Here is a 23,071-nt window from a genome sequence, read left to right as displayed (position 1 = left end):
AGGCACACTGTAGTGAAGAACTCCGGATTAATTTTGACCAACTGGGGTTCTTTACCGGCACCCAGTGCACGATACATGAGCATTTTGGCATTTTACCCCCATTGAAATGCGGGTGGCATTTGATCCCGTGCCCTTGGGCTTAGTAACGCAACATCGTAACCACTATGCCACCACGGTGGGTATTAAAAAAAATGTCTGTTGAAGCTGCTTCTCCCCTCTTATGGTTGCCCATTCTCCTCCTCTTTTCTGACCACCCTTGCGCGATATCGCTGCATCAGCAATTGGTGGTGAATGGCAAATGTAGTGCTGGCGAACAAAAACTAGGATCACAATGGCAGTCTTTCACAGCATAACAGAAGATTATCAGCGTCGCTGAAGAGGTGGGGAACAAAGCCACTGACCGAAGATGCAATGTCAAAGAGTCACGTATCAGCGAGACTGCATTTAAAAAGATTTGACTACTGCGTTGCAGCAGTACCTCCTTGATACGATCCCCTTACGTATGATTTCCTGGTGCCAATGATTGTGATCAAGAACCAAAAAAATGACCTAACAGAGTTATGCTTATTTTTTACCAGTTCATAAGGTCTCACAAATCAATTTCTCGGCATCATTGTTCAGTACATCAACAAACTGCAATCATATATGTTTTACAGTTTCTAGATCCCGTGTAAGCAAGATGCGAGGCGCCTGCAACTGAGACCTAGCTGCCCAATGCATCGGCTTCCACACAATATTAGCCTGCCTGTTTTATGTGAAAACACTGCCATGCACTCAGTTTCTTAATCCGGTACCAGCAAATCTCCGGGGTCGTCACACGCCCCATTCATAGCTATCACCACCAACCCTACTGCGATAAGCATCTTCACCTTATGAAGACAGGTTCTCGTGAAGATATCGCGCACGCAGGGGCAACCTTGGTGCTAATATCAGACAAAGCCATTTGTGCACAAAATGCGATCTGTTGACACTACACTTTCATGAAAGGGAATCCGATGTAGTTATGACTCAGGAGAACTCGAATGAAAACATGGTCATAGCATGCAGGAACGAATAGGTGGGACACGAACATAGTCGCTGAGCTGCGCTAAGTATTTCATTGTTGTGCCCGTTCATTGACGAAGTTTTCATTTTTCTGAGGGGGGGTTCAGGGGTCCGACCAGCTTTCCAAATGTTCTATTATATATTGTAACGAACAGTTAAGGGAGTCCAGACACAACTATTTATTGTGGGCTAACTTGTGCCCTGGGGGTAAATAAAAAAGCAATGCCGCATTCTAAACAGGAGGTCAGGAATGCCTTCTCTCGAGCATCGCTTCACCTGTTCTTCTCGTAGACGCTGACAACAGCCGCCTACGATGCGAGTGCGTGTGGTGAAAACACGTTCCATTATTTCGTCTTTTCCTCCAATACGCCGTTGTCCTCTTGAGGGGGCACACGAACCTGCGCGCGTTGTTTAAATATGTTTTTGCCTCGTATGAATATAAAGCTTTTCAAACTAGTTTCACTTGAAGAAACTTCATGCGACCTCAAAGAATTGTTCCCTGAAGTGACGGCTTTATATGATCATAATCTGATCATATGATCAGATTATAAGACCTCATAGTAAGCGACAGTTCAATTTCACAACCCGATTTCTCTGTGTCCAAGTATAAGTGCTGCTGCCCATGACTGCTATTGATTCTGATTTCGAGTGAATCTGGCTTGGTCTCATTTTGGTTACTGAGTTAATTATATATATTTATGACTTCTGCATTCAAGTGGCCATGTTCCCATCCCTAATATATACTGTAAATTATTAATTTTTTATTGCCGAGTCATTAGCATTGCTTACTAGAAAGAGGAGCAAAGAAATGGAGGATGCTTATAGTTCGCCTTCAAGAGTGGAACGCAATAGCATTCAAAGATCGCTGTTTGCTTCTCACACTTCCTGGCAACTGCAGCTTATTTAACCGTAATGTTTCCCTGGAAATGCTGGTGGCGAACGCTACGCACGAAGGCGAGCTTGCCATTTCTTTTTTTCTTTTCTTGTTGTTTCCCCCTAAAGCGGGCATCACAGCTGCCACAGATGGCAAGAGGCGAGCATCGTCTGGATGGTGTTGCATGGGAGAGATACATCACACACATGACACACCTATCTTTTTTAAAGCATGCAGTGCATAGTGCCATTGGCAGTGTACTGCATGCTTTTAGATGGTGATAATCGAAATGCGCCACCATTCCCTGCTGCAGGCTGCACGATGTGAGCATCACGTGTCACCCACCAGCTCCATTTCGTTTCAATTTCCGGTCGCCACCTTAAAACACTAAGCAAAGCACCTGTCTCGGGCCACCGAACCCCTACCAACTTGAAGCGCGTCTCAAGCCTTGTGTGCAACGCTGCACATTATGTCACTTCAGATTGCAAGTTTTTTTGTTAGTACAATTTTTCTCAAGTTTTTGTCCAAGACGTATGAACAAGGTGCTACTGTACTAAGCGCAATGTCCTCTCACTTGAGGACAAGGCTAGTGTCTTGCATGCAATCTCAATCAGCGAGAAAGAAAAGGATGTTGCCGCTTGTTTCAGGACATTACAGGGCTTGCTCTCCTTGACTTTGAAGTCAGAAGAAGCTGTCCTCCACTTCAGAAAGGGACAGATCCCGGTGAAATAAATTGGAATACAGATTACATACTTTGACAGCAAACAGTCGCCGACCGTTTATTCGGACCTCACGGGGACTGCGAAAATGTCCGAAAAACAGGTGTCCAAAAAAGCAGATTAAGAAAAAAAAAATGAAATCCTTTATTTCCAAGCACTTATTCGGGCTCGGCAGTAGGCTTGGAAGAAATCGTAAATGCGCCGTTGCACGCTGTTCCGTTTACGCGCAATCAGATAAGCCTGAATCTCGGAGAGGATCGTACGGTCACTATTGGCGGCTGAAAGCACAGTCACTGCTTGTACACGCTCCGCATGCGACGGCAGCGTAGCACATGGTGCGTCATCTCCCGACTCAGAGTCATCGTCTGGCGGTGCAGCAGAAACCTGACGAATGATCTTGCCGTCGTCGAGTTCTGCGCATGTCAATACAGCAGTGTCAGCACCTATGAAACTGTCAATTGAGACGGTGTCCGGAATCGCAATGCAACCACTGCGCAGGTCTCGGCAGAACATTTTCTGCGTCAGTAGGGAGCACATCGGAAGGCGACAAATCTTGGGCCTCCCGGCACCCGCTTGCCGGCATTCCCCAGCGCAGTCTGCGCGGGCACTGTCGGCGCCATTAGATCCTTGACGCGATGTTTACGTATGCCGCGTTGGATCACCGAAACCTCGACACAGCACACAAAGCAAACACCACCATGCCGACACCAGTCGCACAAACGAAAAACGCGGCCTGCTCGCAGCGTCTTGCGCGAAGAAACAAATCAGCTGCTGGATTGTCTTGACATGGCTTACTAAGCTGAAACCGGAACTGCTGCAGAGCCGCTCTAGCTAACCAGGCAGAAACGATGATGATGAGCGGGGATTTCCAGTAGCGCCACCTCGTGGGGCAGCAAGGAAGCTCCGTTCAAAACAAAAATGGCGTTTAGCAAGTCGAACCATCCACCGGTCAGAGTCGGTGCATGGTGCTCTCGACCGAGTTGGCTAAAGGAGTGTCCGAAAAATCAGACGAGAGGTTGCAAGGTGTCCGAACTTTCGGCAGTTGTTATACATTATGGTCTATGGGGAGAATGGTGGCGCCGCGAAGCTGACCGAATAAGCGGGCATGTCCGAATTTTCGGAGTCCGGAAAATCGGTCGGCGACTGTAATAGTGTTTTGTATAAGTGCACTGCACCTGCACTGATTTTTCGGAGCTGTTTGATGATTTAGCAGCATCACCACCTACTTAACAGAACCAACTTGCAAGCATTCTGTGGGACAAATCGTAATAGCAATCAAAATTCCTGATGCTGTGCGAGGTCTCACACCGACTTAATTCACAGCACAGTAAACAATACCCCCGGCACCACCACCTACTGCGTACAACAATTGCATAACTGCAAAAGAAATTTCAGACGCCGTACGGAATCATGCTTAATTTTTTAGACATTACGTGAGCGCACAATATCATAAAACAATAAATGTGGCAGCAGCGAGCAAAGATGCTGTCATTGAAGTTGTTTCCCTGCTTATATGCGATTTCAAGCAAATCTTTCTTTGCAGCGTCCAAGGAGTTTTAATGCTGTGTTGGGTCAGACTGTGTGGAGGGCTGTTTGCTGAGGTGAACATAGCACTCAGTGTCATCCAACTCTGGGCGACAATGGAGACTGTCTTGGCAAGTCGCGGCAGTGGGGTAGACGCGAAAGCTCAACCTACACCGATCACCACAGTTCATTAGACCTGCACTTTTTTCGGCTTTCAGAGTGCTGCATGGTCACTGTGAAGAGAACTTTATCGACACAGCATCATGTTGTGACATTGTTCGACTCTAAAATTAACCAAAACTGACTTTTTTATTTAAATTCATTTTTTTATAAATGCCCAATTATTCTGACATTTCTACGGTCCCTTCCCTTCCTTGAAAGAAAAATAGGTCGGCTACAGTGCTGTGAAGAAAAGGTCCAATTTCGATGTAGCAAAATTTCAATATAAAGGAAAGTGCCGATTTTACTCACTTCTTTATATCGAGGTTTAACTGTAGCATTTAATATATCAGCAATGTATCACACTGCCCTACTCTGATGAAACAGTGTAATACTACAGACTACCAACTTTTTACAAGAGCTATCAACCTCAAAGATCTTACGATAAGTGCAATAGTGGCCTAAACATTTAAAGCAATGTGCAAGGCTCGTGACATATCAAGAAAAATACCTTCTCCCCATCAATACTTCAGAACTGCTGGCACCGACATTAAGCACATCTCACCTGCGGCATTTTCTTATGTTTGTTGTTGTCTGCATATATTGCTTGTAAAGTGATCTTGCATTAGAGTGTGCTTTTGCTCTTCTAAAATCAAAAGAAAGAGAAAGAGTACATGCTTGTTTATAAAGGTTACTCAAGTAAAAAAAAAAAAGTGCTATTTGGAACAATCTGCCACAGACATGCAGCATGTTTGACATATTGATGACAGATATTATATGAAATAGTATTTGCCAACAATCAAGGTTCAAATTTATCAAATCAACAGTAATACATCTTATACAGCACATAAGAATAATGACTAACTTTTCTTCAGTACATGCAACTGCCTAAATATTTTGGACAGTGCCCTACATTTAAGTTCAATCCCTTTACTAGATTTCAATGACGTGTTATTGCGAAAGAAGAGCAGCAAAACAAGAAAGATATATTAGACCACTTCGTTAATTACAATATCACATTCGTCCTGAAAGGTGATCCATAAGATCTTATAAGCTAGACACTAAATTGCATATTGCAGTTCTGTGAACAGTTGCATGCGGATAGCCTCCCAAGGAGCTGGAACAGATTTAATCACCCACACTGATTATTCAACAGAACTGGCCTTATGAACTTTTCAGTGATTGAAGTGGCTCTTGTTTTGGAACAGGTTTCGGAGCCAGACAAATCACAGCTCAGAGCAGGAATATATGCTCTTGGAGCAGAAAAATTTGCTGTTTGGAGCAGTAACTTACTGCTCTGGTGAAAACAGGCAGTTTTACATGCAGTTAACGATAAAAGACGTTATATATGTTAGTAATATCAGGAAAACTGCAATCATTATGTATTATACTAAAAGCATTTTCAACTTGTAGTTCTATATTTTTAATGTGTAAGCATTTCTATGCCGACCCAACATGATTTCCTCTCCTTCTGCCACGTAAGACAATTGCTTTCAAGATAGGGCCTATAGCAGCCAGCGAATTGACCTTTGCGCTGCCTCTCACTTCAGTGCGAACTAAGCCGCTATAACACAGCGCACACAAAGCTATCAGCACTCGGCGCACACTGTGCCCATCACAGATAGCTTTCAAGATAGGGCCCATGCGTCCTGCTTCAATGCGAACTAAGCAGCGAGAACACAGTGCACACAAGGCTACGGGCACTAGGCGCACTGTCCCCATCGCATATTGCTTTCAAGACAAGGCCTGCACAACCGCGCCATACGCCGTTGCCGCTGGAGCATGGTTGATCACAGTTGATAATGGTTTGACGCGGATGGATTGGGAGCTAAAGAGCAATAATGGCTTAGAATGATGGGAATATCATCAGCCCACCTGGCGCCGCCCCCTTCAGTAGTTTGCTTGTGCAATCAATTCACCTTGCGCCACCGTCCACAGCAGTTTGTGTTGCTGCAGCACTGTTGTTGATACTAATCGGATCAAGTTTCATAACATTCACAATGACACTGAGTTGCATGGAGATGAGCAAGTGGCACAATGCTTACGCATACTTGGACAACTCCCAGAAGAGTTTCTGCATGACATTTTTATTATTATACACGAAGATAAATGCAGATTTAAGCCTAATTCACAGTTAATTCAGCATTTCAATATAGAGTAAATTCCTCCCAGCTGTCCTGGGTTTCATTAACCATTTCATCTGCTAAACTCATGTACACAAATTGAATAAATACAGCTGCCCAATTTTTTAATATGGTACAAGCACCGCATCCTCATGCATTAATAATAATGCACCGCAATAAGCTCATGTACTTAAAGCACATTCGAGTCACAGCATATGGTCAGCTAGGTTGTTCCACTTGCAGAGATATGTCTGCCCCATTGCAAGACACTAACACATATTCTGGACAGCGATCGCGTTGATATTATTAAAGAATTGGGCAGCTGTACTATATCAATACTATATATATTATTACAATTGAAATTACTAGCTGAACGAGTTGGTAGCTGATCAGAAGCCCGACTAAGCAGTGCAATTCAAGATGGAACAGAAACAAGAATACTATTTTTGTTGTCCTCACTGGCATAGATGGAATAGCGTCTGTGTTGAGTGGCTTGTGCATCCATGTCTACTTCCATGCTCCATTTTCACATCTGTTTTTCCATGTCAGAGTTGCCTAGTCGTAATAAAACGCGCTGTACACACTTGTCAAAACCGCTAAGCGACCGCGAAGAAGGCATGTCAAGCATTTGTACCCTCACAATAGTACGTCACCAGAAGTACATAATTATTTCTAAACTACACACTCCAGATATAAAATGCTAATCAAACGCATGTAGATACCACTGATGGATCGTGAAGCAACTGCAAATATCTAACATGCTTATTAGCAAGAAATCACATGCCACAGAAGAGCACACATTTCGCTACTGCCTGCCTTCTGTTTGGGTCTTGCTTGTTTCTTCTTCCTGTTGTTTGTTATAGCCATCCATTACATCTGCCAACACAGGTATGATGTCGTGCGCACATGACACACCTACCTTCTTTAAAGCGTAGGGACTTAGTGCCATTTGTAGCATACTGCACACATTTAGTAGGCGATAATCCAAAAGCACCGCCGTTCTTTGCTGCAGGGGATGCGATACGAGTGTCATGTTTCACTCCGGTGGCATCCGCCGTTGCCCAACAGTTTGATTTCGTTTTGGTTTCCTGTCATGGTCTTAAAACACTACGCAATAGGAAAACATGCGTCTCAGGCCGCCGAACCCCCACCAGCTCCAAGGGAGTCTCGTGCCTCGTGTGTAATGCTTCGCATTACGTCATTTCAGATCGTACATTTTTTTTTTCAATTAGTACAATTAATCTGGAAATGTTTTTCCAAAACGTATGAACAAGGTGCTAGTGTACTAAGCACAATGCCCTCTCGCTTGAGGACATGGCTAGTGTCTTGCACCCAATCTCAAATGGAGCGAAGGAAAAGGATGTCAATAAAATAAAAAACTGCACTTCAGCTAACCAGCCATAGTAACTGTTCTATTTCACTACAGTAAATGCTTCTTAATTCATAATTTTAGATAATTCGAAATAGCCGCCGCGGTCCATCCAACAATGTATTGAAAGCAGTATGTAACGCATGCCGCTAATTCATGCTGAAATCCGCACTACCACCGATAATTCAAACTCTGCGCCATCGTCGATAGGGAGAGTGCTAGTGCATGAGAGCACATTGGTGACGTTGCCGTCGTCGCGGGGACCCTGCAGCTTTGCTTTTTCCATCTGCGACCCTTTGTTTAGGCCTGACTGGAGAGAGACGCATTTGCGCCTGGCCGGGCATGGCCAACGCCTCTGTTGCAGGTCGCTTCTCTTCTTCTATCAAGACCTTCAAGATAAAAAGGCGGACTCGGCTCTGCGGATTTTTTTTCTCTCTTTCTTTTTTCATATTACACCTTATAGGCAGGCTATGCTCTTTCTCTACGAGGTGTTCTGCCTAGAAGTGGCACCAGGTAATGTCTAAAACATGGCAGCCGTGACGTTTATCGACGCTCGTAGTACCAAAAAGCATAGCCTTTGAGATTCGTGGCTATTACTCAAAGGAAAGGATCGCTGGGATACATATCAGGACAGCACCTATACTTATACAGTGGTACCTCGATAATTCGAACTCGGAGGGGCCTGAAAATGTTTGAATTAAAGGAGTCGAATTGAATGGAGCACATACCTGCAGTGGCGCATGTGCGTTGAGCCAACACACCAGCGGAAAGTTCACGAGACGTTCATTTTAGGGATCGCCAGCCGTTTGTGCGCAAGCGCAAGTAAGAGCGAGCAAGACATACCAGCATTGCGGTGTGCGATCGAGTTTGTTTTATGCTCCGCCGCTGGCTGCCCGCACGGTGAGGCAGTGAGCACGGACGCCCCATTTGGTGATCAGTGTGCCTGAAGGAGCAAGGTTCTGACTGGTGTTGTATAAGATTGGACTTTTTACAAGCACTGCTCCAGGAGGGCACACATAGCCAGCAGACGGAGGCCTCAGGAGAGCACCTGAGGTTATAATAAAGCAGGCGGCGCAGGATCTCCAGGGCACCCATGGGGTAGCGGGGGGATCAAAGCTGGAAGCAAGGCAGTCCGTGGGTTGGGGCCGCGGAGGCCGAAGCGTGCCAGGGGGTGTTCGCATGCAAAATGGGCTGTCCGCAAATGCAGACAGCCGATCGCCCCCAACCCACAAGCCACCCTGCTTCCAGCTTTTGTGTCCCTGTTGCCGCTTTGGTGTCCTGGAGGCATCGCCAATCATGCGAAATAATGACATGTTAAAATTGGTAAGAAACACGATTGGTAAAAACACTTCCCTGGCTCTACATCGTGATGGCACATCGTGTCGTCTACTTCCGGTTCTCTAGGACTGAGCGCACGAAGCCTCACCAACCTCTCTGGCAGCTGCCTGGCAGTCAACCCCAAACGAGAGCATTCTGTCGCAGTGCCGAACGTGTCTGGTATTATGGTAACCACAAACGATCTGGGTGTTTCGATGGATGCGTGGAGGCATAAACTCAAACTGATGAAGCAACTTTAGCATAGACGTACGTGAGCGGCCTGATCTGTCTGCACGGTCCAGCCACCTGTTGGCGAAAAGCTTAACTAGCCAAACAAAGAGCAAATATTGCTCTAACCAAGTGTAAAATATTTTAAACATTTACAAAAACAGCATGTTAACGATTAGGTTCCTGCAAAAACTTCACACCAGCAGCAAAGAAGAATACACTTCATTACTGCTACTATGTGTTACTGTAAAAGTGTTTTCAAGTGCACAGTGGACGACGCGATTGCAATTGCCGAGACAGATGAAAGAGAGGATGTGGAAGCGGCTGTCAATGAGCATGAGACACCAGGCGCACTCGTCACGACAAATTCTTGCGCCGTAGCAGGAGTCACGTTGCTAGAAGCGTCGACGCAACTACGCTCTTGCATAGCTGAAGCAAAAGCTGCCCCATAGGAACTATCAGTGCGATCATCGTCGGCGCACGAGCGAGCGGCAAGCTTCGCCATGCAAGCGAGCTTCATAGAACCCTTCCTTGCACTGAACACGTGCAACATCTCGAGTTTCCTTGGGTGCATCGTGGCCGACTGCACAACAATCGGCAGGCTAAACGCAACAGCGGTCTCGTAAAGACGGTTGAAAATCGTCTCGTAAAGACAGAAGAAATTGGGAGAATATGCGAACGTATGCAAAGATAGACGATGGCAAGCGGAACACACAAAGGGAGCCAAAGCAGACGACGGCCGGACGCATTATGCAGGAGACCACTACGTCATCGCACGCAGTAGCCAATGGCAGTTGCGGGCTCCCCGCGTCCTTGAAGAGTGCGCGCTTCACCCAATCTCAGCTTCGCATCTCAGCCGTGGGAAACTTGAAAGCTCTCGCGAGCCCTCCAATCATGAGCGATTTATACCTCTCCTGCGCTATTGTTGCAGCCGCGGGTGGCAGGGAAAAATAAGCACAAGAATGCACAAACAAAACAACACCAAAATGGCGGCGCTCAGGGGAGCAGTGGAGAAATGGCATTCGCGCCAAGTAGTGGTATTTTGAGTGCTCGCGCTCGCTGCTTGAGGGCTGTCGCAGCTCGTTATAAACTTTATTTGAAATAGTCTCGCGATTAATTAGACATTGATATTTACAAAAATGGTAGTTTATAAGACATACTGCCCGAATATGTAACTTTAAAAAAATCGACTTTTTCTGCGATTTTTCGATTTTCAAAGGCCGCGTCGTCCCCCCGTAAGGCTTTCACCTTAATAAAGTTGACCAGGCAGTTCCCACCTGAGCTCTGCAGGTGCTGCTGCTGCTCCTCCTCCTCCTCCTGCAACACCATTGGGGTGTGAGTGTGCGTCACCTCGCCCTACACTGCTGCCACCACTGCTACTATTGCAGCTTGGAGGTACAAAGAAGGTGTTGAACCAGAACTGGAACATCTTTTCCTGCATGAACATTAAATACAAGTGATGCAAAAGCCAGCAACCTCTGGCTGAACATACTAAAGGAGCACTGTAGTAGGTTGAACCAATATTCCTCCCAAACTGAATGGGAAAGAAAAAGGAAAAAGACACTTTGCGGGTGATTTCAGAGCAGACAGACAAGTAGGACGACCACTCAGCACTTCCAATTTCCTTTATATGTTTTTATATATAATTGCTTAATGAGTTATAGAAATATTCTTGCAAATAATAATCAGCACACAAACAGAGAAACAAAACCGAGATGCTGGTGATTACACTAAACCTCAAGAGAGATGGCCACCACGGCCACAACACCAACACTTTCATTCTACTGTGAGCAGGTAAGCAGAGCAGTACCTCCACTCTGATATCTTAAAGGGCCCCTGAAACGGTTCGGACAAATTTTGTAGGCGCGTAGGGTACAGCTTAAGTAGAACATTCGCACCACAATTTAAGTGAAGCGTTACGTATTAATGGAGCTGCAAGCGATTAGAAGTTACCCTCCTCCCTAGCTATGCATTTCCTCCTCAACTCGCTCGCCGAGCGAGCGGCGCTAAGCTCCGCCTTCACTGGTTTAGCGTCACGATGCGACGTCACATCGCTTACTTCCGGTTGTTTAGGAGCACGCCCCCTCCCGCGCGAGACCTCTCCGATAGCCGCTTGGCCGTCGACCGAGAGCTATCGAAGCAGCGTGCGTAGCGAGCATTCTGTCGTAGCGCCGAACGTGTCCGGTACTCCGCTAAAAACAGGCAAGCTGGTCATTTCGGCAAATGACTGGAGGCATAAACTCAAGCTGATGAAGGAACTTTAGCGTAGACGTACGTGAGCAGCCTGATCGGTCTGCACGGTCCAGACACTTGCTGGCGCAGCGCTTAACCACTCAAACAAAGCGCTAATATTGCTCTAACCAAGTGTAAAGCATTTTAAACATTTATAAATCAACGTGTTGATGATTACACTCCTGCGAAAAATACACACCAGCAGCAAAGAATACACTTCGTTGCTGCTACTGTGTATGGTTGAGCTCTATGCCACCAGGTGGCTGCACCGTGCAGACCGTTCACATTTGCCCTTCTGATCATCTCGTGGCTCATCCCGGCACAGTGAAGCGGCCAGACCCTGTCCCCTTGCGCTTGCGTTTGCCCTAATACTGGACTCGCGGTTTGCAGGTCGCTAGGTTTGCAGTCCACAAGGCAACAAAGTCGAATCATAGTGCTCGCAAAAAGACTGAGACCGACTCTGACCGCGGAGCTCTCGTCAAAATGGAGTACGTTGTAACACAAGCAGACGACACTTGCTGTGTGCCGGAAGTGCTGAAGTGTACTAAAAAACTATTCTTGTGTATTCTCTTTAAGTTATTTTCTTTTTACAAAAACAAAGTAACTAACATTCCAACTATTACGAGCATCATTTGTTCACCATAAAGTTGGAAAAATTATCGACCACGTGCCCTGGTCAGCCAATCAGATAGCTCGCCCATGTGACGTAATATGGGTTATTTGCATCATATGGGTAGGGGCGGCTTAAAATTCCGCCGAGCAGTGCGCTGCGATCGGCAGCGACGGGTATTTTTAAAACCTTATAATAAATTACACGCTTTACGCAGAGCACTTAGATGCATCAATTAATGATCAGAAGAGCCTACTCTAACGACTCAGTACGTTTGTAGAAAATCGCCAAAATCGTTTCAGGGTCCCTTTAAACCTTTCAGCCACAAATTATGATCGACTGTCAACGAATGTGTGACATTTACATAATTTTATGCTAAAGTGCTGGAGACTACATAGAAAGAGAGTCAAGCGGGGAGAATGACTGAGCATTTTATAGTGACCCATCATAATTCCGTAGTAATTCAATATTAATTTAGTGTAGTCAGTCATGCTACATTTCATCAAAAATTTTAAATCATCCACTCAAACTACATGCAAAGGTCAATTATTACAGAAAGGGAAAAATAATATTTTGCAAGTACAGTAAAACGTCGTTAAACCGTACCCGCTTGAACAGTAGCTTTGTTTTAAAGGTAGTAAGGTCAAATCCCCGACTCAGCGGCCATTGAACATAATGTGTTTTGTATCCGCATATACCGTACCTGCTTATTGCGTACGTATCTGTTAACACGTAGTGTTTTCACTTTTCGTCGTGCAAACACTGCGGTGCGTTGTCTCCATCGGGCAGCCCGCCAGAACAACAAGCCTCAGAAATCGGAACAACAGCCTCCAAGCGCCCTGCGCGTTTGCGCGTGAAGCCACATCAACATCAACATCATTTCGGCGCCGTGCAACCGTGCAACCAAGGACTTGCATCATGCCGAAGCTCGAATAAAAAAGACGCCGGGTGCTCAGCATAGAAGAAAAATTAGACATCACTCGTGCTATGGAACGTGACACAAAGAAGTCAGCACTGGTACGTGACAGGGATCTGCTATTGACTACGGTGTGTGGCATTTGGATTGCAAAGAAGGTGCTCGGCGGCGCTGCTGCGACCTGAAAGAGATGTTGGCTATGAGGTTCAACTTTTTGCCATTGTTGCCTCTGTTACCGAAGTGAAGACTAGCGAGTGATGAGGACGACACAGAAAGCGCCAGCACAGGCAATTCAGGCTCGAGAGTGGTAGAAGCTATGCGTTACGTCAGCCTCATGAATGCAATCATCGCGACGAGAACAGCACCCCGCAATGAAAACGGCGCCCCGCGACTTCTGCAGCGATACCGTGCGCGTGCACGAAGAATACGTAACGTGAACTAGGAATCTCCCATGCGAGTGTTCGCCGAGAAGAGGGGGCTAGCTGAAAAGCTGGCTTGCAGCTTCAGCAAGTTTTGAGATTGGTGTTGTCACTGCTAGGCCGCTGCGGCATCAAATGAAAATAACACTTTTGTAGTGCGAAGTGAATAAATACTACATGTTTTTTTCCCCTCTCATTCCACCCTCTCTGAGTTCCGTTTTAGACAGGTAAGTGGGCGATCTCGTGCTATTTCGGTTAAGTAGTACTACCATTTAGTACGCACTTTTTCTGTGCTCCGGCCAACTACGGTTTAACGAGGTTTCACTGTATATCTGTTTTGCCAAAGGCAAAAAAGTTGTATTTCTGTATAAAAGCATGAGGTGTGCGATACTGGAATGGACTTTTTTTTGTCAGGGAAACGGGTGCACGTTACAATTGAGGACACGTTAGAATTGAGTAAATACGGTATGCAGAGAAAAACTAGCTGCATATTTACAACTAGCACATTGGATTACCTAGTACCAGTACATTTTATTCTTTTAGAAGCAACAGTAATAAATATTTTGCTCGGCGCCCGGGTGGAGCTCCAGCGTGTGTGGCGTAGTACTGTTGAAAGCACATACATTTAATAGGCAATAAGCAGGGCTGTGAGAATACTCGAACATCACCGAATGGAATAGTGAACATTCTAATACTTCGATTAGCAAACTGAATATCTCCTATTCGATTTTGCTGTTCATTCGATTGCGCCTGGCTGGGCTTCCATCAGCTCGGCATGCGTCAGCGTCTTGTGCCGCAATGATTCGTGCAACACTTCACAATACATAGATGTCAACTACGGCTGATTCTGCCAAACAAAAGCAAAAAAACTACAAGCACAGATTTTTTTTAGTGAGTTCACGTCATACATTTTCCTGCTTAGCACACTTTTTTCTCGTGTTTCAAAAATGTATGAACGAGGTTCTACTGTACGCTGCTTTCAGGAAGCAGTGGCACACACCTTCTTCATCATTTTGGGCTTGTTGTAGACCTCCACTTTGATGTCGCCCTTGAGGGCCACTGGGCGTCCTAGGTGGAAGCATAGCGACGAGGAGTTGCCTTTACGTCCCTCGAGCACAGGAGATCCGTACAACTTCTCCATGGTGTTGGCTTCACTCTTCCAAACCAGGAAGAATGGCGCTGCAATATTCAAAACCAAGGAATGTTATACAATGGCATAAATACAGCAGTCGAAGCAGTACCGTATTTACTCGCGTAATGAACCCACTCGCGTAATGAACCCACCCCCCACTTTTGTCGTTGAAAATTGAATTTTTTTTTTTTTTTTTACGTCGCGTAAATAACGCGCACCCGCCCGCAGGGTCGGTGTTCAGCATGTTCGCGTTATCTCGGCTCAATTGGCCGGCGCTGTCGACTGTCGACGATCATAAAATTGTCTGATCGCGCAGTGATAAAATAAACATCATTTGAAGCCAACGATGCTGAACACCGGCGACGCGAACGCGGGTGACGCGGGCGTCGACTGCACGCTTTCGTTGATCGTTCATTGACCTTGCATGATTCGTTGGTGGATGCGCAAAGGGCTTTACTGGGGCGTCCTCTTTGAAATGGGGTGATGGCAGTTTCCACCACGCTCGGCTATTTTCTTTGTATTTCTCGAACCAATTTGTCAAACTTCTCTAGATTCTTTTTTTTTACAATGATGATGATGATGATGCAGGTTGCCGAGTGCCATCTATTAAATGCAAAGCAAACCTCTGCTTATAGCGCCATGCATGCGCGGCGGCGGCAGAACGAAGTAAAGACAACGCACTTGGACAGCGTCGGTCGCCATTTCGCCAGTCCTATTTTGTTGCTGTTTAAGTGCTTCGCTACGACCTTTGCATTATTTCGTGCGTGCTGTGCATTTTCTGCGCGTTGTGCGATGGGGCGTAACGCTAGCTACACGGCCGGTTTTAAGCTCAAAGTCGTGGAGCATGCTTTGGGGCATGGCAATCGCGCGGCTGGACGGCATTTTAGTGTAGACCCCGTGCGTGTGCGCTACTGGAGGAATCAACAAGAGGAACTCAGAGCGACGAAGAAAGATCGCCGGGCCTTTCGCGGGCCGAAGCAGGGCAAGTTTCCTCGCGTCGAGGAAGAAGTTCTGAGCTATGTGAAGAGGCTCCGCAACGAAGGATGTGCCGTATCCCACGAGCTGATACAGAATCACGCGCGGGCCACTGCAAGAAGTCACGGCATTGCCGCGAGTGAATTTAAGGCGAGCAGTGGTTGGACGACTCGTTTCATGCGCCGGAACGTGTTGTGCCTCAGAAGGCGTACTACGTTATGCCAGCGGCTGCCGGCAGACTGTGGGGACAAAGTGCGTGATTTCCACCGCTTTGTCATTCGGATCCGTGAGGACAAAAAGTTCCTGCTGTCGCAAATCGGGAACGCGGACCAGACGCCTATAAACTTTGACATGCCAAGAAACAGCACTGTCGATATGAAAGGTGCGAAAAGTGTGCAGGTTAAGACGACGGGCGCCGAGAAGCAGCGGTGCACCGTGATGTTAGCTGTAACAGCGGACGGCAGGAAGCTGCCGCCGTTCGTCGTCTTCAAAAGAAAGACTCTGCCAAAGGGAACTCTTCCTGCCGGTATCCACATTCGCGCCCAGGAGAAAGGGTGGATGTCGGCCGAGCTGGTGTCCGACTGGCTGAAAACAGTCTGGGGACGGCGGCCCAGGGCTCTTCTCCTGCCATCGCTGCTTGTTATGGACAGCTTCCGCGGCCATCTGGAAAAAAATGTCCACTGCCGAATGAGCAAGTTACGCACGGACCTCGCTATCATCCCAGGTGGCTTGACATCAGTGCTGCAGCCCCTTGATGTTTCCATTAATAAGCCCTTTAAGGACAACGTGCGCCGGCTCTATACAGAGTGGATGGCCGCGGGAAACCACGACCTGACTCCCGCAGGTAAGATTAGAAGGCCCACCATCGACATGCTCTGTCGATGGATTCTAGAAGCATGGAGTGTGATTCCCAGCGAGATGGTCGTCCGCAGCTTCAAAAAGACTGGCATCTCCAACAGCCTCGACGGCAGTGAAGACGACGCGCTGTGGGAAGACGACGACGCCGACGAAGTCGCAAGCGATATGAGTGGAAGCATGGATTCAGATAGCGAGCCCGAGTGAGACAGACCATAAGCAGCCAGCAGCATGAAAATAAAAATGAATTTTTAATTCACATTCATCGCGTACGTGTTTTTACTATAAAGGTAAGGTTGGGATTGCGATTTTCCTATCTTTATTGTGACATGAAATTTCGACCTAAAAAATATCTAAATCTTTTTTCCCCGCGTAATGAACCCTCCCCCCAAATTTATGTCAACTTATCTGGAAAAAAGGTGGGTTCATTACGCGAGTAAATACGGTATGTGATGTTTTGTCACAAGTCTTGTTGAAGGCAAACTGCGGATTGCATTTAGTCACAAATAGGTTTCAAAGTGGCCCTGAAACACAGCTCTAACATTTTCTTAGAATGAGATTACTATTAAATTATGCCACCTCCCGAACCTCCTGCCACAAGAATTTTTCTAATCCTTCAAAGCACAAGCGAAGCTAGACATAGTTATCAGCCCCATCAGCAGCTTCCTCACTCTTTCGATCTCTACTATAGTCGGATACAACAGCAACAGATCGGCAATGTTTTCTTATTATGTTAAAAAAGTGTTTCAAGGCACCCTCGACCTTTTATTGACAAGTGTTGCGTACAGACAACATAACAAAAAATAATTTTTTCTTGCCAAGTTTCAGCATTGAGTGTGAAGTTTCTGGCTAAATGTCTTCAGCCAACACTGAATGACAGGTAGCAAGCGTCATTTGTCGGTTTAGAGCAGGAACATTGGACAAGGAACAAGAAGTTTGACAAGTATCATTTGTTGGTTTATAACAGGAACACTGGACAAGAAAATTAAGGTTGGCACGTGACTCACTGTCTTGGCATAATGGTTCTGCGGAAACCCGCAAGGTGAAGAGAAGTAATTAATAAAGGGAAGATGAGACATCCACCCCAACGTCGCAATGACTGTACTTTCGTCTATATATAGCGACAGCACGACAATGGTAGAAATACAAGCTGACCAGGTCACAGGCATGTATGTGCAGGCAGCAACACATAAACTTGGGCCACATACTCGGACGATCACTTTCGAAGATACTACTTTCAGTTTCATAGCACCAAAAGCACGGACGGGCGAAAGTGATTCTGGCATTGCGATAGAGTGCTTGGCCCTGCGCAAAGAATGCTCCTACTCGTAGATGCTGATACGTCTGGAGCTAGTCACGCGAAATCTTCCAAAAGGGATCATCCGAGAATATGGCACCTTTTTTGGCCACTCAAGGAATAAGTTATACCACTGACACATGGGCATCTGCAAACTCCTTTTCACTCTGCTGTCTTTATCTGGAGAGACGCACTCAGAGTTACACGATCACCTTTCCACTAAGGGAGTTTAACAGAGCTTTTGGTCAAGGGAGATGGCGATCTCCTTCAGCGGCTGAAAGGAGTATTCTCGTACCCATACTTGTAAAACTGATAATTTAATTATTGTTTGCATTAAAATTAATGTTGCATGTGTTTAGAATGTTTCTATTGAATTAAATAAAAGTTCAAGCACAAGTCAGCAACAGTTTGCTTGCTTCTGCACAATACTCTAGACTTGGGCCGCTTGGTGCCATGTTTTTCTCATCTTTCAGGGCATTTGCATGAACCCGACAGAAGCGTGTCAAGTCGGCTTGTCGGGCTGAAATATGCCTGTTGAGTTTGTGTAAACGCTAGCCGATCAGACTGAACAAGTGTCAAGTCGGGCTGAGTCAGCTCGACTGCATGGGGTAGGCTGACTCAGACCGACCAGTTCATAGTGTGCATGTAAACACGTGCGGACAGGTCCGGCCCACCAGCGCTGAGACTTGCACGGGAACACCAGGACGTCACGATTTACGTGCCAGCAGCAGGAATAGTATCTGGACAAGGTCAAGACAAGGCACTGCAACCTCAACGTAGCGATAAGACCCACAATATAGAGCTGCTGCAGACGGTAGTGAGAACCAGAAGACCAGTTCAAATGCTTTGATGTCTCGGCTTGGCGCTATGTGCCGTCGTTGTCCAAGACTCGTCAGAAGCAATTCACGTAAACGCAGTCACATCGGGCTCGGTCAGCCCGGTTTCTAACTCAACCCACTCGTGTCGGGTTCATGTAAACATAGCCTTTGTCATGCTAGTCGTGCAGTGCTCGGTCTGGTCACTCACGATTGGCACAGGCATAGTAGACAAAATAAAAGGAAAGCTCAGGATGTCACCATGCACGAAATGTTGCGTTACAGTATAGTTTGCAGCAGTTTGGGGAGCAGAATGCAGAGCCAACTCGCCATGCCGCAAAGGAAAACACAGATAAGCACAGGGCAGCTAGCGTTGCTGTCAGCACTGGTACGTTAAGAGAGCGCATTCCAATTTTTAACAAGGTGTACCTTTTCCGCATCAAAGATATTGAATACTATTTTTATGGAAGGAGCGGTAATTACCATAAAAACCGGACTATAGGTCGGACCGGAATATAGGTCGATCCCCCAACTAACGAATTCTCAAAATGAAAAAAATATTTTTCAATGGCAAAAGTACCGAAAGACATGACACCCTTACCGTGAAACAAATGCGATTCAGGGGGTTGCACAATGGTGACAGTATTTATTTAAATGCTGCTCGCATGTGCACCTGGCCAAGTATTTAGCGGTATCGCGCGACCATCGACCCGCGTGCTTGTCAACACCGTATTAACGGCGCTGAGCAGCGAAACAAACGAGATACGCGCATGTGTACACATGCCCTTACTTTCGCTATTTCGCCGCTCCATGCCGTGATGACAAGGTGCTGACAAACACGCGGGCCGATGGTCGCGCGACACTGTTAAAAATTCGTCGGGTGTACAGTACACAGAAGGGCACGAAGTGCGCAAGCGCTACTCCGAATCAGAGCAACGCCTTTTATCAGAGTCGGATGACGAGTGCTTCTCGCTGCCCAGTCCATAGGCGCGTGCGATCTCTACCGCTTTCAAACGGATGCATTCGGCAGTCACAGGCAGCGATCTTACACGCAGCTCTCCGACGGACTCCGCAACCTTGCCTTCCAGTTCTGCAGTCCGCTGCGATCCGGCACGAAATGACGTTTTCTTTTGGTTGCTGACACTTGTAATACGTTGCTTTTGCCTCCGCCACTACCAAATGCTCTTTTTGGATACTTCAAGCTCGCGCTGTGCCGCCAGGTTGCCGTGGGCTTCCGCGTACTCAATCGCCTTTTTCTTGAAGGCGACGGTGAATTGACATCAGCTTCCGCTCGAAACAAAACGAAAATGCAGCCTTTAATTCATATAACTTTGCGACAATGGAAACGCAAAATGCCGGAGCAACAACGTCGCCACGCCGCCATGGATGGATGGATGGATGGATGGCGGCTATACCCTTGGTAACGGGCGGTGGCTGGCGCCACCTAGCCTTTTGCTCCCCATCCTATTTTATTATTATTCTTTTCTTTTTACCTTTCTTTATATCCTCTTTTTCTCAACCCAGCTTTTACTCCCCTCCTCCCCCCAAGATAACTATCTAAAACAGTAGAGGAAACATTGTGTAAAAGGATAGACAGTTGGGCGAGTTGGTACGGTAACATGATTTTGGCTTCTAGCGCGAAGTGAAACACGGACCGTCCGTGTTTCACTTCGCGCTAGAAGCCAAAATCATGAAACATTATGTCCCCGATTTATGGTATTATCTATCCCTTGACTTCCTCCACCAATCCTCTAGCCTCCCCTTCGTTACTGCCACTCTTTTTTCGTCTATTTGCCCTCGTTCCCCGGGAAAACCCAATGCCCCTTCCATATCTGTCACTGTTCCCTCTGCCAGGGTCGGGCGAAGGTCTGTGCATCTCATCACTATATGCTCAGTGGTCTCCATTTCGGCTCCGCAAGCTGTGCACCGAAGGTCCAGGTCTTTAAATTTAGCCCTGTATGTTTTCGTTCTCAAAACCCCCGTCCTAGCCTCGAATAATAGTGAGCTGCCCCGCGAGTTATCAAATAAGAGCTCTCTCTTAATCTCCTGTTTTTGTGACCTATACATTGATAGCGATGGCATTCCGAGCATTCTTTCTTCCCACATTTTTCTTTCCGTCTCCTTCACCTCCTTTCCCACAATAGAACCACGTTGGACCCCCTCCCTCGGCTGTAGGTATCTATTCCTCAGCTTCCTCGTTCTGAGTGTCCACTTTGTGTTCAAACTTTTCATGTACAGATATTTGTACACTTTTCCTGCCCACCTTTTTTCCTCCAGTGCTGGGAGTCTCTGTTCAAATTTTAGTTTACTTATTGCCTCTCTACCTTCGAATGACGTCCATCCCATGTCCCTCTGCACTCCCTCATTAGGGGTGTTCCCGTGTGCTCCTAAGGCCAACCTGCCTACACTTCTCTGTCTCGTTTCCATGCATGCCTGAACTTCCGATTTCATGCACAGTACTGAATTTCCGAATGCGAGGCCAGGTACCATAACCCCTTTCCGTGTTTCACTTCGCGCTAGAAGCCAAAATCATGAAACATTATGTCCCCGATTTATGGTATTATCTATCCCTTGACTTCCTCCACCAATCCTCTAGCCTCCCCTTCGTTACTGCCACTCTTTTTTCGTCTATTTGCCCTCGTTCCCCGGGAAAACCCAATGCCCCTTCCATATCTGTCACTGTTCCCTCTGCCAGGGTCGGGCGAAGGTCTGTGCATCTCATCACTACATGCTCAGTGGTCTCCATTTCGGCTCCGCAAGCTGTGCACCGAAGGTCCAGGTCTTTAAATTTAGCCCTGTATGTTTTCGTTCTCAAAACCCCCGTCCTAGCCTCGAATAATAGTGAGCTGCCCCGCGGGTTATCAAATAAGAGCTCTCTCTTAATCTCCTGTTTTTGTGACCTATACATTGATAGCGATGGCATTCCGAGCATTCTTTCTTCCCACATTTTTCTTTCCGTCTCCTTCACCTCCTTTCCCACAATTGAACCACGTTGGACCCCCTCCCTCGGCTGTAGGTATCTATTCCTCAGCTTCCTCGTTCTGAGTGTCCACTTTGTGTTCAAACTTTTCATGTACAGATATTTGTACACTTTTCCTGCCCACCTTTTTTCCTCCAGTGCTGGGAGTCTCTGTTCAAATTTTAGTTTACTTATTGCCTCTCTACCTTCGAATGACGTCCATCCCATGTCCCTCTGCACTCCCTCATTAGGGGTGTTCCCGTGTGCTCCTAAGGCCAACCTGCCTACACTTCTCTGTCTCGTTTCCATGCATGCCTGAACTTCCGATTTCATGCACAGTACTGAATTTCCGAATGCGAGGCCAGGTACCATAACCCCTTTCCATGCGCCCCTAACCACCTCGTACCTATTATAGTTCCAAAGTGCCTTGTATTTCATTACAGCTGAGTTCCTTTTCACTTTTTCAATCATAGTTTTTTCTTGTTCTTCCAAGTACTTTTTGCCCTCGTTTAGCCATATGCCCAAATAGTGGTATTTTTCAACATGATCAATCTTAGTGCTTTGTACGCCGCGCTGCTGCTGATGGCGATGGCGGCTGTTTACTTCATCCGCCCATTGTTGCAAGACTTCCGTAGTTTTTCCGCCAATGTCCGGTATATAAGTCGAGGGTCGACTTTTCGCGATGGTTTTGTGAAAAAAAGTTCGACCTATATTCCGGTTTTTACGGTATAATAGCTATGGCCATAATGAGAAGTTACATTCTTGTACTTGTACAAAAACAAAACACCGCTGAATGCACCTCTGGCAGCTACCTTTAAAAACTCCTTATTGGCTGTGTGACACCACCACAACTTCCCTGAGGTCTAACTCCCTTAGGAAGTCTCGCGCTCCCTTATCCTAAAAGAGTTTGTGGATGCCCATGTGACACGAATATTACTCATTCTCTGTCGAATCCGATACTTCAAACTCCCGATTATTCAAACTTTTAGGCAGCCTCCCGTCAAGTCTGGTGACAGTATATCCTATAGAGGCTGATATGTGCATATTGTCTGTTTTAATATTTAACAGCACGTCTGCATGACCCAAAGAGCACGTTCACATAATACATTTCCCAGCTATTAAGTTTTTTTTCTTGCGGTCTCGTGGAAAACATATTAGAGGGGTTCTGCTGTATTTGAAAATCACTGTTAGTTATCAGCCAGCATACAATTTTCAAATCTTAAGCTCAAATACTTGCATGCCCCTAGTTCTGAGCTCTTCACAAGTGAATCCGTCAATTTAAATTATTGAGGGGAAAAGATGCCTTAAAGGCAAGATCTAAATATTGTAAACTTTCACCAATATCATCCACAAAAACAATGTCTTATTCACAATTTTGTTGGCATATTTGAGCCTCCATTTACTGATATCTGAAAGCTGACAAAAATAAAATGCACCACAGGAACATCTGTCACCTCGTAACAGAGCCCACACCTGGTATGTTCCTTTCATGCACCACAATCAA

The 23,071-nt window shown here is 46.3% G+C and overlaps 1 protein-coding gene across 2 annotated transcripts in view; it reads right to left on the bottom strand.

Annotated features, from left to right (window-relative positions):
- Nucleotides 1–23,071, bottom strand: part of LOC135901077 (phosphatidylinositol 3,4,5-trisphosphate 3-phosphatase and dual-specificity protein phosphatase PTEN-like) — an 83,994-nt gene that overhangs the window by 19,628 nt on the left and 41,295 nt on the right. For both annotated transcript variants that reach the window (XM_065430753.2, XM_065430752.2), the window contains exons 8-9: nucleotides 14,535–14,713; nucleotides 10,635–10,792 (exon numbers count right to left, since the gene is read on the bottom strand). In XM_065430753.2, the coding sequence (XP_065286825.1) occupies nucleotides 10,635–10,792; nucleotides 14,535–14,713 (337 nt within the window). The remainder of the gene's footprint in view (nucleotides 1–10,634; nucleotides 10,793–14,534; nucleotides 14,714–23,071) is intronic.

The sequence above is a fragment of the Dermacentor albipictus genome, chromosome 1 (genome assembly GCF_038994185.2).
Source record: "Dermacentor albipictus isolate Rhodes 1998 colony chromosome 1, USDA_Dalb.pri_finalv2, whole genome shotgun sequence".
In the NCBI taxonomy this organism is placed as follows: domain Eukaryota; kingdom Metazoa; phylum Arthropoda; class Arachnida; order Ixodida; family Ixodidae; genus Dermacentor; species Dermacentor albipictus.
The sequence above is the reverse complement of the archived record's forward strand: the minus strand, read 5'-3'. Positions and strand labels throughout refer to the sequence as shown.